General features: G+C 41.2%; 1 protein-coding gene across 4 annotated transcripts; it reads left to right on the top strand.

Moving 5' to 3' along the window:
- Nucleotides 1–85: 85 nt before the first annotated feature.
- On the top strand, nt 86–16,555 carry pkma (pyruvate kinase M1/2a). 4 transcript variants are annotated; one of them, XM_028572892.1, is made up of 11 exons: nt 86–373; nt 6,459–6,643; nt 6,989–7,080; nt 9,646–9,777; nt 9,884–10,070; nt 10,195–10,465; nt 10,719–10,869; nt 11,139–11,291; nt 12,966–13,132; nt 14,909–15,090; nt 15,266–16,555. In XM_028572892.1, the coding sequence occupies exons 2-11, from the start codon at nt 6,487–6,489 to the stop codon at nt 15,370–15,372; spliced, it is 1,599 nt and encodes a 532-aa protein (XP_028428693.1). In that variant the 5' UTR covers nt 86–373; nt 6,459–6,486; the 3' UTR covers nt 15,373–16,555. The 4 variants fall into 4 exon arrangements, with proteins under 4 accessions (XP_028428693.1, XP_028428701.1, XP_028428683.1 ...); XM_028572900.1 differs by lacking the exon at nt 86–373 and adding an exon at nt 391–533; XM_028572882.1 differs by lacking the exons at nt 86–373; nt 12,966–13,132 and adding exons at nt 2,787–3,079; nt 13,529–13,695.
- Nucleotides 16,556–16,764: the final 209 nt, after the last annotated feature.

The raw sequence follows: 16,764 nt of genomic DNA, 5'->3' as shown, positions 1-16,764 counted from the left end.
AAGTCACATGTCGGACTCCATGCTCTACTGATGCATTTGCATTCACGCGCCGCGATTGGCTCACTAAGCACTTCCACCGCATATCTGCGTATCATTCCGCTTCGTTTTTAGTTTTTAACATTCCTTGACTTTCCACAGGAGTGATGCTAAAATAAAACACACGTTTGAGTAGTCTGTGATGAGTGCGTTTGGTATAAATGTGTTTAGACGGTGTTTTTATTTTCATGTATCCGTATTCTCTCGGATGGATATGTCTCAGCATCCCTAGAAAGTAGTTCCGCAGAGTGAGGTACTAGGGAGATCACCTTGAGCTGGTCTCTTCAGTGTAACGACGGCAGTTACATCAGTCCGAGCAGTTGTTCAACGATTTAAGGTGGGTATCTTCAACATGGGCTGCAACTTGGTCGCTTATCGATCCTATGAAGTGACCTGATCCTATTGTGGGACACTTGCGCCGTTACAAACTGCCTTTCAAACCTTTTGTCTTTTATTACAGCTGTAGCTAACGTTACATCCTGCGAGCTGTAGCTAAAGTAAGCTAAATGTAACGTAAGTTAACATTATGAGTCGTTCACTGGTGGCTTGTTTCCACTCTTCAGTATCTAGCTTGAAATCATGTTTTAAAATGCCGTTACACCTAGACGTATTTGATTATCGTAGACGAGCTATTTTTTGTCCTGCTATGATGGTTTGGTATTTGTTCTACAACATTGTGATTTGTAAATGCAGTTAATAGATGGGTAGAGTGAGGGAATTTGTCCGTGTATTGAGCATATCTTTTTTTGTCACTAACTTGCTAATACGTTGTAGTCTTGTTTTTATCGCTAAACACAATTATTATAACTGAAATTATGAAATTAAATGTGATGCGTTAAGTGTTGAACGTTGTAGAAACGCTTCCTGTTGCCTCCTGTTGTGGGTGTGGCGGATCCGTCCTTTTGGCCTCCCATTGGTCAATCTCTGTGACGTCTCTAGATCAGGAAAATGTGACGCAGGATGAGAACGTGACCTTTAGCGCATCGTCTGCAGTTATGTTAAGTAGGCCTATATAGACCTTTTTCACGACAGACATGAACATGTCATAGTAGGAAAAGCACAGGTATATTCCAAACCATGTCATAGTAGGAAAAGCACTGGTGTATTCAAAACCATTACTGATGGCTGCATTCCCTGAGGTCCTGGTATTGTGCATGCTGACTCACTGAAATAGCTTACTGGGACACTTGATGGAATTGAGCCATCGTTAAGGTTATCAATTTCAGCTGTTCTTTTCCTACTATGACAAGTCAAAATGTCTGCTGTGAAAAAGGTCCATTATAATACAAATACTAATGCGTCTTGACTAGGGACACAAATACACCAAAGCTCAAACTATCCTGCATTATTAAAAGTCGTGTGTTATTCATCGTTTTTTCTTCACGTGGCAGTTAGTCAGTCGATACATTCCTCACGTTCATCCTTTCATACATAATTCTTTCCCGTCATATTTCATCAGAAACACTTAAAATAAATCTGAACCTCGTTCGTTATGTTGTAGGAAATAACCATCTTATGATAAACTAAGCTTGAAATCTTTCCATTGCCTATGCAGAGTCACTGCAGTAGCTTGCTGCAGTAGTAGTGCCACAGATAATAGGCCTTGTTGACACTGGATACAGGGGCAGGAATGCAGGTCTAACACGTTGTCTGTCTACGACGAGTAGGTTTAGGTTCATGTTAAGTTGTAAGTAGTTATGGCTTTTAGTCTCTGTCTGGCAGCTTGGACTGTGTTGTCTGGTATGAGATTACTAAGGCCTGTTCCCAAAAAGCAGAAAGATGATTTGACCAATGCAGTGCTTTGTGTAAAGGTGCATTTTAAATTGTAATGTGAAATAAACTGTGCCTTAGGTAGGATATGCATAGGGCCTTTGGTGTAGCCCGCTTTTGCTGTGTTGTATTGTGAGAAATATTAGTTTAGTGTATAACAAAATGTTGGAGACACTGTCATTGCAATGTTCTTTCTGTCACTGTTGACAAAAGGTCTAGTTGATTTAATCGACAGATCAGTAAAAATGAGTTTCTTCACAAAGATTCATGCAAAAGCATAATTTTAAAATCTTGTGTTTACCAGAGATATGCGCATATGTTTTTGTGAAATAAGTCACTTGGCATGAAAAGGCATATTAAAATGACTATTCGGCTAAAGAAATCTTAGTCTACTAAGACCAAAATGACCGATTAGTCGACTAATGTGGAGTCCACCAGGCAAAACTTAAATTTTCTGTTCTGGATTGAAGTGTCCTTGACCTGCTGTTGTGGTAAGGTACAGTTGCAGCTGAGCTTGATGTCAGTGCAGTAGACTAGGCCTTTTGCAGCTGGAGCTTCTCTCATGTAGTCCCTCCCTGCCCACCATAGCTGCATATTTGCTGACTAATGCTACGTGGAGCCAGGGCGTGGAAAACTACCAATTATGGGTATCCCTTTGCCACTGCAGATGCACTTGACTGCACTGACAAAACTTTATGCACTCAATTTGATGCAACGTGCTTTGGTTAAAAATGCCGCCAGATGATTTACGTGCATTTGAAATGCATTGAATATGTACAGCAGTACCTCACCAACATGGTTTGTTTTAGGAGTTTACAGGCATACGAAAGCATATGCAAATACCATCGTACATTCATAGTATTATATTTCTACAAACAGACTCTGCATGCTGTGTGTTTATTATTAGCCAAGACTCTGTTTTTAGTCCTGGGGCGTTGTATGACCACTGCTGCTAATGTCATTGGTGTGGCACTGCTCTGGTGTGTCGCTGTGGAAGTCTCATGCATGTCCATTGTATGCGGTCATGGCGATTGCTCGGTCACAGCAGGCACTCTTCATATCCTTTATCCTTATTGAAGGGATTTACTCTTGAGCACCTGAAAGTGTCATATGTATGCACGCGCACTGCAGCAGTCAATTTAGCTTGGAATGCTGTTGCAGGGAGTGGTTCACTCATTAACCTTGGAAGATCCAACACACTGGGGTTGTTGTGGAGGTCATTGGTTGTAACGTGTCCGTTTGTCCCCAGGAGGACCAGGAAAATCTACTGGGGGTATGTAGTGCAACCTGCAAATGGTGGATGAATGTGTGAGTGTGACGGATAGAAATGGTCTCTGTGTGAGCCAACTTGGATTAGCCCAGAGTTGCATCAAGTAGATAATACTAAATGTCATGTCACCTTACAGCAATGCTACGATTGCTGCTATGATTGCACAGGCATAGTGATAAGGAAATAGTTGACTGCGTGCATGTTACAAAGAGAGAGTATGTTTCAAAGCTACAGAAGAAGTCTTGGGAGGGGATTGGCAGTGATTATTAGCAGCCAGCTCTAAAGTTAGCCCTGCATCAGTGTCAGGGTTATTATGGCTGCTTTTGGCTTGTGACGCCTGCTGCTCACTGGGGTCACACACACCCTATCCGTGTCTGTCTGTCAGCAATTCTTTCAATGACAACCAGGATTTGGCAAGCTGGATCAGACTTACGAAGACATTACTGCACTTGCTGAGGGATAGTTAGGCTACTACCTGATTTTCAAAGTAATACCAGAAGCACATTTCCTCTGATAGCTCCAAAAATAACACCTCACCCGAGGATGCAGGTAGTATTGAGGGTGACTTTCAGTTAAACCAACAAAGATACATGCTAGGACTTGTTCACTAATTAAATGTGACTCCATGATAGTAATGCAAAGATGTTGAGCACATTTTGTGGTGGATGCACATAGCAGGCTAAACATAAAACAGTGCATGACTCATAGTAATCTCTTAATAAGCCTTGCTGGAAATGGCAGGACATTGTGATTCAAATGAAAAAAGGCGGGGGGGGTTCTCATAATTTCCATTTTAAGCTAAATGTGCATCCCCTTTCAGTTTTGCAATTGCAACTGTCAGTGTTGCATTGCTGTAGTATTACATTAAACTGTGAATTTGCGATATTTATATTGGTCATGCTCCAATAGCAAAGTAGTTAAGAATGATTCTTCACCAGATGGCTGCCATAAGCATGTCTAGATAGTTCATTGACTATTGTTATTCTTGAAATAAAATTGTTAAGGGAAATGCCCCCCTGCAGTCTTTCCTTGTGGTTCAGCCCATGTGGATGTCTGCCCACAGCCTTCATGGTTGTGTGTGTTGCACATAAAGGGATATCAGTTTATTATCCTGTTGCTCTGCCAACAAAGCAACCAGTGAGAGTGTTCTTTGTTGAAATGCATTCAATGTATAATTTAAACGGAGAGAACTTAATCCGTCCATGGGTGGTTTAGACTGTGGTGTGGAGTTTGCACCTGGCAGGCACTCATATCTTTAAACCAATTGAGAAAAATTTACATAGGGCTATTGGTATCTTCTATCAACTACATATCTTATACATCACCTGTATTTTATGAATGTTTTACGTTATTGCTTTGTTTAACTTCAATTTTATTCTTAAATTTGTTTGTTTTTGATTGTAAAATACTTTCTATCCTTGTTTGAAAAAGTGCCGTAAGTTTCAAATGTATGATCATGTACAGTATCTTCACATTGTATCGTACTGATGGGTAATATTGATTGTGAAAATTACAAAAGGTGGATAGTTTATGGCAGTGGGAATGTAGGTAGTCAGCACACTTTCTTGTAAGAGTTTTTACACTTACAAGTATTGAAGCAACATTTTTCTTAAGTTAGTGACTTTTGGTAATGCTATAATCCAGGCTACTCGTTTTAGATCCCAGCTTCTGTAGAGAAATAAAATTAGGCCAATTTCTGACCACCTCATGAGGACACAGGACTTAAATAGTCCTGATCTTTTTAAAGAAGAATTAGAAAATGTAAATGACAGATGTCCGGTATGTAGTGACTCCCCTAGTTTATACTGTGTCCTTCATAATGGTGACAGGGCTAGGCTGAAGAAAAAAGGAAGCGTCTCAGGCAAGTATTGAGCCATTTACACAGGATTTGAGGTAATATCTCTTCTGTGCTTGCAGTGTACAGTATCTTTTTCCCTTTTTCTGGTTAGCAATGAGTGATGAAAGCTTGGCAGTTCCAGCCCTGTAGATGAGCTTCGTGATGTTGTCGTTGCCATGGGTGACTCAGGGAGAAGTGGATGAGAACATAATGTACAATGTGATGTAGTAACTCAATAAGCTATAGTACTTTACTCTGTGTGGAGTATGATGTAGAGGTTTGAATCTTCACTGATCTCCCGATTCAGTTACGATTATCATGTCTTCGATTCGATATCACGATGCGTCAAATAAATTTTTCTATTAAAGCCATGTAGGATATTTAATTCATAGCTTATCAAGCTTCAAAAACAAAACATTCTGCAGTGCACTAATACTAAATAAATTGGATACATAAAACTACAGCACTGAGCACATGGCACTTCCTGAATGTGCAATACATAACAGAATATGTAAACAGAAATGTTGTTAGGCCTACATTAAATTGTAAACCGAAATAATCGATTATGAGCCTGCTGATTATCGATGCAACATCGTCCATGTCCATGATTCAATGCATTGATTATTTTACAGTAAAGTGATGTCAATTTCTGAACTTACCAGGGTGTTGTAACTGTTCTATTATTAATTGCCTTTATACACTTAGTCATTATATCCACATTACTGATGATTATTTATCAAAAATCTCATTGTGTAAATATTTTGTGAAAGCACCAATAGTCAACACTACAATATCGTTGCGGTATTGGGTCAAAAATATTGTGATATTTGATTTTCCCCATATCTCCCAGCCCTAGCTCAAGGGCACCTCAGTGGTGGTAATGAGGGAGGGACCAGCGCTGCTCTTTCACTTTCCCCACCCAGATTTTATCCTGTCGGTCTGGGGATTGAACCTGGCGACCTCCCGGTCGCAGCTCTCTTCTCTAACCTTTAGGCCACCACTGCCTACTATACACTAGGGCTGCACCATATGAGGAACATATGCGATAACGTTGAATATCGCTGTAACAATATTACTAGCAATAACCATGCAGAGTAATACAGCAACACTAATCTAATAAACCTCACTCACATGCAGGCAGATTCTGACCAATCAGACAATGCATAACTGTGAGGGCTCTGTCTGATTGGCCAGAGAGTTAACAGCATAGTGCATAGACAAAATAGTGCTACAGACAGAATTGAATACGTTGTTACTTTTATTCAAAGTGCAATTTCGCATCTTAGTCAGGGTTTATTGCGCAAGTGGATATTGTGATTACGATTTAAAAAAAAAAAAAAAAAAAAAAAAGAAAAACACTGTTGTGCAATCCTAGTATACAATATAACCTGCTGATTCATTTTTTAAACTTTTGGTTGGTAGTGGCTGGTAGCTTTTGAAAAGGGTTAAGGAAATCTGGACCAACAGTGGTCAACTGAAGAAATCTATTTTGCCATCTCTGAGTCTTCGACGTTAACTTGTTTTCTCCATTTTTCTTTTCTGCAGGACTTCTCCATTTACACCAGTGATCACCATGCCTCAGTTAAAATCTGTAGATATGGGCTCTGCCTTCATCCAGACACAGCAGCTCAACGCTGCCATGGCTGACACCTTCCTGGAACACATGTGCCTGCTAGACATCGACTCAGAGCCCACCACCGCACGCAACACAGGCATCATCTGCACCATTGGTTGGTAAACCTTTTAGTTGCTGAGGTGATAGGGTTGCTAGTAGGTGGATAGGTGGATAATTCTTACAATTATCTTTGGGAACTGCGCAGTTTTATTTCATAATAACATTTTAAACATATTTGCGCTCACACACTCAACTTCATGAACTTTTATAAATAAAACCTGCTAGAAATGTACTAATCATTAAATCAAAATGAGTCTTTCCTCACCTAAAGATAGTGTGTCATCCAAATGTAAATGACTCTGGACATGTATTCACTTTATTACCAGGAGAACTAAAATAAATGTTACATTTAAAAAGTTATGACAAGTCTAAATCCTTTCCTTTCAATATCTGCCTGCAGGGCCAGCCTCCCGTTCGGTGGATATGCTGCAAGAGATGATCAAGTCTGGAATGAACATTGCTCGCTTGAACTTCTCCCATGGCTCTCATGAGGTAGGTCTTTGCACAATTTTGTCTAAAGTTACAGCTAACCAGTCACATTGTTAAAAGTCACGTTTAAACTGTTCTGACAATTTCCCATAAACATTCTGTGCCTTATCACAGAATAGTATTGCTTGGTATGTTGATCTTTGTTTGTCTTGCTTTTTCTTGTCTAGTTCTTTAGCTTTTCAAGCAGTGTTGGTAACTTTAAAAAAATATGGTGAAAGTAGAAAGTCAACAATGCACAGTGCGCAAGCACGTAATTCATTATAAACTGAAATCAGCTTGGCACATTGAGCAAGACTAGGCCAGCCAGCATGAATGGAAAAAATAGTAGTGCTAACTTACTTAAGATTAGAGTATGGGCTTTCTAACGAGTTCAACTCAAACTAATGCAGCCTGACTAAGTCTGATCTGTGTCTCACACAAGGGCAGCATGGTGGTCCAATGGTTAGCACTGTGGCCTCACAGCAAGAAGGTTCTGTGTTCGAATCCAGGTTGTTCCGGGGCCTTTCTGTGTGGAGTTTGCATGTTCTCCCCATGTTTGCGTGGGTTTCCTCTGGGTGCTCCGGTTTCCCCCACCATCAAAAACATGTACTAGGTTCTCCAGGCAGTGCCCTTGATCAAGGCACTGGCTCAGATCTGGAGTTGGTCCCCGGGCGCTGTCATTGGCTGCCCACTGCTCCCTTGAGGGATGGGTTAAATGCAGAGAATGAATTTTGCTACATCTACGTGTATGTGACAAATAAAGTACCTTTACCTTTACAAGGGCACATGCTCTGTAAAGTTAATACTTTTGAAGTTTTATTGGAGGACCGGTGAATAAAGTGGCTTATACCAGACGCAGATCTCACCTAAAGCACCCAGCTCTTTATCAGTGCACAAAATGATATGTGCCTAAGCTAACTTCAGTAACCATTCATAAGTCAAAACCCATGAGGCCTCACAGGTAAAACATCCCTCTTGACTATAATTATTTAAAAAACAGACAAATGAGAATTAGCGGATTAGTCTCGCCATCGGTCAGTACAAGTTCTGATCTAAAAAGCCAGATAAGTGATATCACTTTGATTGCTTGGCTTGCTTAATGGAAAAAGACAAATCAAATATCTGAATGAGTTATGGCAAACTTAAGAAAGGTGTTCCAACAATATTGAAGGTTGGTCTAGATTCGGAGGAAAGCAAAATAAATCGGAGCTTTGTTGGCTTTGGGTACTATAAATACGTCCTCTGTAGCTTCCTGCCCTTTATCTCCTCAGCAGGCAGCACGTTGATACTCTGTAATTGTGTCTGTTGACAAACCAACACCAAGGTCAGTCCACTTTAAACTAAAGTAAGAAGTGGGAAGTAGATTATGTTGCAAATCCAGAAAGTCACATTTCTAAAAAAACAAACCGTATTAATAATATCTAATGAAATGAGAACTGGCTGGAAACTAACTGGCGTTTCACTGTACATGCTTGCTATACATGTAGAACATGGAATTACAAATGTATGGACCCTGACCTATACACACAAATTACATACAGTTAAGTCACCTGTGCAACATTGGTCTCAAACATTACACTGTCTACCTCACCTCTGTCTCTTACCAAAATTCTGCACTATCCAGTGCAGTGAATGTAGTGTTAGCTCAATGTGTTGCCAGTGTGAAAGGCAGCCAATGTGATTACCTACCACTTAAGTTATTACTGAAAGCTCTGGTTCCCCAGGTGGGCAGTTTAAGCCATGTGCAGCAGAGAGCTGTCTTCAAAGCCACAAACACTGGCCAAGATGGCTGCAACATTAACGTGACGGTGCTGAATTTCTCTAAAGTTATCTTGCGTCATTTCCCCAAACATTTTTCAAGGGTCAAGGTCCAGATTCTGTTGACGGTGTGAACAATATAAGGCCACATAAGTAATGATTTTAGACAAGTCTGTTTACATTTCTAATTATGATAGGATTGTTGGGTTGTATTGGGTCTACTGTTTAACACCAACTTCACTGAGGAACTTCCTCCTGAGAAACCCTGCACTTGTGTAGTTGACCCACTCATAAAACACGCTTGAGGCAAAAGACATTGCAATTCTCAGGGACACGTACGATGACATTCTATATCTGTATAATGCTACTTAAGTGATACTGTAGGTTATGTAATCTCTCAGGTCTTATTTAATGGCATTATGTAATGCTTAATTCACAAGGCACTTGAACTTAAAGGCTCTAAGTTATTCTGCTTGGTGCACCCAGATTCCTCTGTGACACTTGGTGGAAAGAACTCTATGACCCTTATACTGATGCTGACAGTATGACTCATGTTTACGACTGTGTGATATGGCAGACACACCTTGCCTTTCAATTGACCTGGCCTAATGTTTGTGTCTGCTGAATACAACCTTTTATCTTTTAGTAAGTCTGTCTAGTAATACCAGTGCCTCCGCCAAATTGAGATTTCTTTTTATTTAAATGTGTGTGATAGTATCATGATTTGTTAGTGGGTCACAGGTATGATCAAATTAAAAATCCGTTTAGTATCTTGCTTGGTGTTATCTCTGAAGATATTTCAACCTGTTGTACTGCCCTTCTTTTCTTTAGTACCATGCAGAGACCATCAAGAACGTGCGTGAGGCATGTGAGAGCTTTGAGCCTGGCAGTATCCAATACAGGCCTATCGGCATTGCCCTGGACACCAAGGGCCCAGAGATCAGGACTGGCCTCATCAAGGGAGTGAGTTTAGCATCGCCTAGTAGTCTTTTAAAATGGCTTTATTAGCATTTAGCAGAAAAACCAACCAACCAGAAAGTAAAAATGATGTCTGTTAATGATTTGACAGAGCGGCACCGCTGAGGTGGAGCTGAAGAAGGGCAACATGATCAAGATAACCTTGGACGATTCTTATCAGGAGAACTGCAGTGAGGAGGTCCTCTGGCTCGACTACAAGAACATTACCAAAGTGGTGGAAATTGGTAGCAAGATATACATTGACGACGGACTCATATCCCTGCAGGTCAAGGAAATTGGTGAGTGGAGGACTGGCAAACGTGAATAAAATCTCTTGTGATCATTAAATGTTCAGAAAGCACTGCTATGTATTAATTCCCAATTAAAAGGCCTCAGCCCATTAATATTTCCTTGTCTCTCCAGGTTCCGATTTCCTCATGTGTGAGATTGAGAATGGTGGCACCCTGGGTAGCAAGAAGGGCGTGAACCTCCCCGGTGCTGCTGTAGACCTGCCTGCAGTTTCAGAAAAGGACATCCAGGACCTTCAGTTTGGCTTGGAGCACGGCGTGGACATGGTCTTTGCCTCCTTCATCCGCAAAGCAGCAGATGTACACGCTGTCCGAGCAGTGCTGGGAGAGAAAGGCAAAGACATCAAGATCATCAGCAAGCTTGAGAACCACGAGGGTGTACGCAGGTGTGTGTGGATAAAGTGTTTTGTCTTCTTTTTTTTGTGTGGAATCCAAAAAAAAATAATTTTTGTTTACACCTTGATATATGTGTGCTGTGATAAGTTGTTTGTTGATCTTATTTTATTAATTCCTTGGTTAGCTGTTTTTTTTTTTTTTTTTTTCTTTATGAATCCTTTTTACGTGGCCTTCAAACTCCAAACATCCTATGATAAATTTACTTTGTGATTTAAAATGAGTTCTTTTCGGTCTCCTGTGCAGATTTGATGAGATCATGGAGGCCAGCGATGGCATCATGGTGGCCCGTGGTGACCTGGGAATTGAGATCCCCACAGAAAAGGTTTTCCTAGCCCAGAAGATGATGATCGGTCGCTGCAACAGAGCTGGCAAGCCGATCACATGTGCAACTCAGGTTAGATAAAAAGCAAAGGACATAACTGTCTTTCTTCAGCTATATCACCCCCAGGAGCTGAGGTTGGTTATTTTTAAAAACTGGCAGATGACTGGCTGTACTGGGACAGCTCAAATATGTCCATATTTGCAGCTATATTAATGTGAAGGAGGGCAGTCTCAGTTAAATCTTTGTAAAACATGTGAGCATTCAATCTGTATCACTCAAACGGCTGTTTTTTAAGATTTGTGTTATGTTACCTTCCAACACCTCACACCAACACCATTTAGATGTTGGAGAGCATGATCAAGAAGCCCCGACCCACCCGTGCTGAGGGCAGTGACGTAGCCAACGCCGTGTTGGACGGAGCCGACTGCATCATGCTGAGTGGAGAGACTGCTAAGGGAGATTACCCTCTGGAGGCAGTACGCACACAGCACATGGTGGGTTAATGTATATTCAAGATACACATTACAATAATGTATTCAAACTCAAAGCATAACGAGATATAATAAAAAAAAAAAAAGGATTATTGATTGGAGAGAATAATTATGCTTATGGGATAAATCTGCTTTATTTGTGATTTATATAACTTAAAGCATGCTCTTAAGACTGGGAGACTGCTCTTTCTCATTTCCTGAATTTTTTTTTTTTTGTGTTCTCCCGAAAACTTCTATGGCTTCTCATTCAGTTTCCCAATGACTCTACATCTCTTTTTCCACTTGGCCTAACAGCTGCTGAAGAAGGTGTCAGTGGGTTTGTTAGGCCAACTGGAAGCGCCTCTCATTTATTCATTTATCCATCCCCTAATTTCCAATTTATATATTCACTACCTTTTATGCATGCTTAGGAGTAATCGGTGTATGATCATCATTAAAAATGTGATCACTTAAAGGTAATGGTATGATAATAGTGCAAAGTTGGGGAAAACCCCTACAGATGTTATAAACTGCTGGACCTGCATCATTTCGGGATAATAAGTTGGGATAATTGGGACAGTGGTTTTTGATACAATAGGAACACAGTCAAATGTGTAACTTACCGTAATGGCACGTTGGGACATTTTAATCCACCCAAGCTGAGTAAGGTCTGGCTACACCTCCGATACATTCTGGGATCGTTTGCAATTTTTTAAACCAATAACAATCGTCTAAGATCCAGATGCAGAGATGGGGCCTCTGCAAAATCGTCTCGCAAAGGAACTTGTTTTGGTTGATTATTTCCACCCTGTGAAAAAAAACGCCACAAATGTTAAATGAAGTTAGGCTGATAATGGATTGAGAAAATTTTGTGTTTTTCAGTCAGGGACAGACACAAGAAAAACATGTTTTTGAAGTCTCAGACCCAATACTGTTAATAATGAAGTCATAGGTAAAATCACAATTAGTATCAATTGCATGGATGGATAATGCACTTAATGCTTAATCGTTGTTCAGGCCTTTCTTGGCTAACCTCCACTGTTCTCGGCTACATTCTGTTTTTGCACTGCTATGCAGATGTAGGAGTGACTCAGCAGTACTGCACCCCCCCGCCTTTGCGCTTGCTACCTTCATGCTGATTTTGCATGGGGTGCTTCACAGTACAAAGTGAACGACCACTTTCACTGACCTAAAACCGTACTTTTATTCAGAAGACTTCTTGTAACATTGCGTGGACCAACTCTGCTTCTAACTCACTTTTTGTTATCTGGCATTGTCTTCTTCATTTACTTCAATCTTTCTAATGCAATTCTTGTTCATTCCTCCTGAATGTTTTTAACCATTTCTTTACATCTGTGTGCAGTGCGTAGCCTTCTAACTCCCAGCTCCATTTTTCAACTCCCAGTTGACTTAAATTTGGTTTTTCAATAGTTTTAAGTCATCTTTTTATATATTATTATTAAGCTCAGCTCTGTCATTTTTCTTCTTTTAAACTTAAGGTTCAATAGTCCTTTCAAAAAGGTTATCTCAGCTGCATAGTTGTCAGATTAGAATGGGTTGTATTGTACAGTTTTGTTATTCTAATACCTCATGTAAATGGTTGTGGTATAATTTTGCCTCTTGGATACGTTTAAATGTTTTTCTCCCACTAACTGTGTGTGTGCCTGCCTTGATGCATCTTGCCCTCAATTGTGCCAGATCGCTCGTGAAGCCGAGGCAGCCATGTTCCACCGGCAGGTGTTTGAGGACCTGCGTCGTTCCACGCCGTACTGCAAAGACCCCGCTGAGGCTATTGCAATCGGCGCTGTTGAGGCCTCTTTTAAGAGCTTAGCCTCTGGGTTGATTGTGCTCACTGGCTCTGGAAGGTAGGCGGTTTATCAGGTCCTAGCAGTTCAAAGAGGAAAATGAAATCGGTACTTCAGGAGTCTGAGTTAGGGAGAGTAGGGCCAGACAGGGACTGACTGACGAAGTAACTGGGAGAGTCTGGCAAACGCCTTAAGTAGACTGCTGGTTGATTTTTACCCATGTGGACAAATTTATGCTCTTTTTCCAAGACCTGCAGTAAAAAGGCACACATTTACCAAAAAGTTTGACTGGTGTTAGTCCATTATTCCAGCAACTAACCTTGTTTAACCAGGAATCTATCTACGTATTTGCCCGGCACTCCCAGTGGTGTGAATGACTCGGCATGCAGTAGTGGTAGTGTGGGGGTTTGAGAGTAACCCCCCACCCCCCTTCCCTCATGGTCCCTCTGGGCTCAGATAGCACGAGAGGCCGAGGCGGCCACCTTCCACCGACAGCAGTTTGAGGAGCTGAGGAGACACTCCCAACTGACCAGAGACCCCTCCGAGGCCGTAGCTGTTGGTGCCGTTGAGTCGGCCTTCAAATGCTGCGCTAGTGCCATGATTGTTCTCACCAAGACTGGGAGGTAGGAAAGAGAAGGCAAAAGGTGAAATGATCCTAGTCCAGAAGGTAAGGTGTCGACAATACGGCTTCTGATTCTCCCTCCACCACCTAATTTGTTCTTGCAGATCCCCTCTCCTTTGATGTTGTGTGTACGTGTGTGTCTGAAGTGTGCTCTTACATAGGGTGTGTGTGCAGATAGCAACAGATTGCAAGAGTAGGAGTTGTCATTAGCCCAGTCCCAATGGCCACTGGTCACATACCTTATTTAACATCATATGATATTTAATCAAATTGAATGCTACTACATACTGTAGCTTCTTATAGTATATGAAATCATATCAAATTAGAAAACTGTATTGGAAATCATGAGTTGTAGACCGTGCTGCTATATACATTAACATACATGTTACCTTGTTCTTGCCAGCAGTCATCCCTGTTTTTAACATTATACCACTGTGGTATAAATTGTGGATTGGGTAATTTCTACAGCCCTAAGTCCTCACTGGTTTAATGCACGTGTGTGTGTGTGTGAGTGGACATTTTGATTGGGCCACTGACATTAAGGCTCTGCACACCCAGGATACACCAGAAGTGTCCCTTAATTTGGCTGATTGTGTGGACGTTAAGACTCTGCTCCGCTTCCCTAACTACCCTGTTAGTTGCGTTGCACCTGGTTGGGAATGACAACTCAACCTTTTTGTTGTTTTGATTTAAGTATATGAAATTCGTTGAGCTCAGCATACAGGAGCTCTGCCAAAATGTAAACCAGCCAAAATATCTGACACCTGCTGTATGTGGGGTGCAGGGTTTTTAATCACACTGAATTGCTTCCTCTAAGAATCCATCTTCATTGAGTTAATTTACATGTACAAGGTGTTAAGGTTAATTGCTTATACTGTGCTAAAAGTGTGATTCAACATAAGGTTTTATACAATATTTGTCTCCGAATTTTGCTATTAAATTTATATCCTAGTAATCTATACTCATGTAAAAAAACATACTGCCATTCCGGGTAACTGAGCCTCTTACTGACTTTTAAAACCAAGAGTAAACACATTTTTTTGCACACTTAAAGTAAGCATGATTTATTATTTTAGCGCTGCACTTGTTCAGCTGTTGTCCTCCATAATCATCAGAAGTATTACGTCATACTGTTGTTGTCATTAGTTTAAAAGACAATGTGAATGAGGTAAGGTAAACCTTTTATACCTAGCTGTATGTTTGTGTATGTGCAGGTCCGCCCACCTGATCTCCAGGTACAGGCCCCGTGCCCCCATCCTCGCTGTGACCCGTAACGCCCAGACGGCTCGCCAAGCCCACCTGTACCGCGGCATCTTCCCCGTCCTCTACACCAAGCCCGCCCACGACGTGTGGGCAGAGGACGTTGACATGCGCGTCAACTTTGCCATGGATATGGGTAAGAATCTGTCACCTTTTTGTAGTAGTTTGCACAACTATTTAACAGTGTAGAAGAACAATTGTACAAATGTACAGTGTTTCCAGCATAATACCTTTTGGTGTGAAGCTAGGCCACTGTGCTAAACAAAATGTGAAAGCAATGTTTAGTTACATGTTTAATGTTTGATTACCAGGCAAGGCCCGAGGCTTCTTCAAAGTGGGAGATGTCGTCATCGTCTTGACCGGCTGGCGCCCAGGCTCCGGTTACACCAACACCATGCGCGTAGTTCTGGTTGCCTGAACAGCCAAACAGGGCTGCTCTGCTTTCTCCCGCCACCTTCATCTATCTTTCATAGCGCTCCACCCCACACTCCACTGCAGCTCACAGCCCTTCTCATCCAACACCCGGGCTCACAAACTCAATCCCTGACCAATTAATCATTTAGGCAATAATGCAAAGAAAATAGAATATAGTCTTCATGGCCAAGGTGCTGTTTTGGGTGGGAGTGAAGGCTACAATTCCACATTATGTCTCAATTTGTTTTTCATTTATTTGTCTCAGTCAAACCAGTCTACAGGGCCTCAGATTAATACACCCTGACCAAAAACTGCTGTATTTATTCACTCAAACACTTGTATTACTAAAGGTGAACCAGTCTGAGAGTGAATGCATCCCGGTCTGTGTGCATGTGCATACTGGCTCTTGTTTAGGTGGAGTTGGTGTTAGGGCAGGCTGATGTTACCAGAGCACCTTCGGTACTGTACCAGTTTACTAATCGCACTGCTCTGCCGATATAACGAACAAACGTGGCATCCTAAATCTAAGGGCTCCTCCCACAGAGCAGCCTTGGCTCTAACTTTCCACCCAAACGGATCCTTCTGTAGTGGTTTCTGTATGAAGTGTCCCTTCTCTATGCCAGCTATCACTGTATTGTAAGTGTATCTGTAAGTGTTGCACTCCTAATCTCCTCCAGACACTGTTACATTCAATATTATACTTGACTTGGTAAAGTATTTCGTTTTGGGACATCCAATACTACTTATATTTTGTCTGACAATAGAGAAATGTTAGTTTTGGATGTCCACCTCAGTGGTGTTTGAGCTAGTTACTGTATTTGTTTTATTAGATGCATCATAAAGCCTTTACCTTTTTTATTTGCATTTCTAAGATGACATTTGTGTATGGTTCACTAAAGTTGACTGATATTATTGAGCACTTTTAGGGTTTTTTCAAAGGGGACCTGGTGAAGGGTTGACACCCTGTCCCTCTCAACCACAGTGGGTGAGCGGTAGAACCCCTCTGCTTGTCCTTCCCCTTTTATGTTGGTGACCCACTGTAGCTGTCTTCATGTGTCTAACATGCTTCTGATTGTAATAATGGAGTGTAAGAACTAACTAAATGTAAAGTTATGTTTTAGCTGTTGTACTGAGCTGTCTGAAAAGACTGGATTTCCATCAATAAAAGAGATGAGCACTTACCTTAACTCTGTCTTCCAAATGTTTTGTTTGACAGTGAATATTCATGAGTTTAAATTTCAGGTGCTACATTGTATTTACATGAATGATTCATGTCATCCACACATCCAAACATAAAAACCTACACGCATCCCTTGCCCCCCTCAGTGCAATCTGACTGTGCAATAACGGTTTACGTTTTTCTAGCTAGTTATGGAGAACATGGAATGAATATGTA

This window comes from Perca flavescens, chromosome 1 (genome assembly GCF_004354835.1).
Source record: "Perca flavescens isolate YP-PL-M2 chromosome 1, PFLA_1.0, whole genome shotgun sequence".
NCBI lineage: Eukaryota > Metazoa > Chordata > Actinopteri > Perciformes > Percidae > Perca > Perca flavescens.
This window is presented reverse-complemented; position numbering and strand designations above follow the sequence as displayed.

Coding starts and splice junctions, on each gene's coding strand:
- pkma (XM_028572882.1), top strand. CDS start 2,808: ATGCATGTCCATTGTATGCGGTCATGGCGATTGCTCGGTCACAGCAGG. Junction 6,644..6,988: donor AGGCATCATCTGCACCATTG/GTTGGTAAACCT, acceptor ATCTGCCTGCAG/GGCCAGCCTCCCGTTCGGTG. Junction 11,292..13,528: donor CAGTACGCACACAGCACATG/GTGGGTTAATGT, acceptor CTCTGGGCTCAG/ATAGCACGAGAGGCCGAGGC.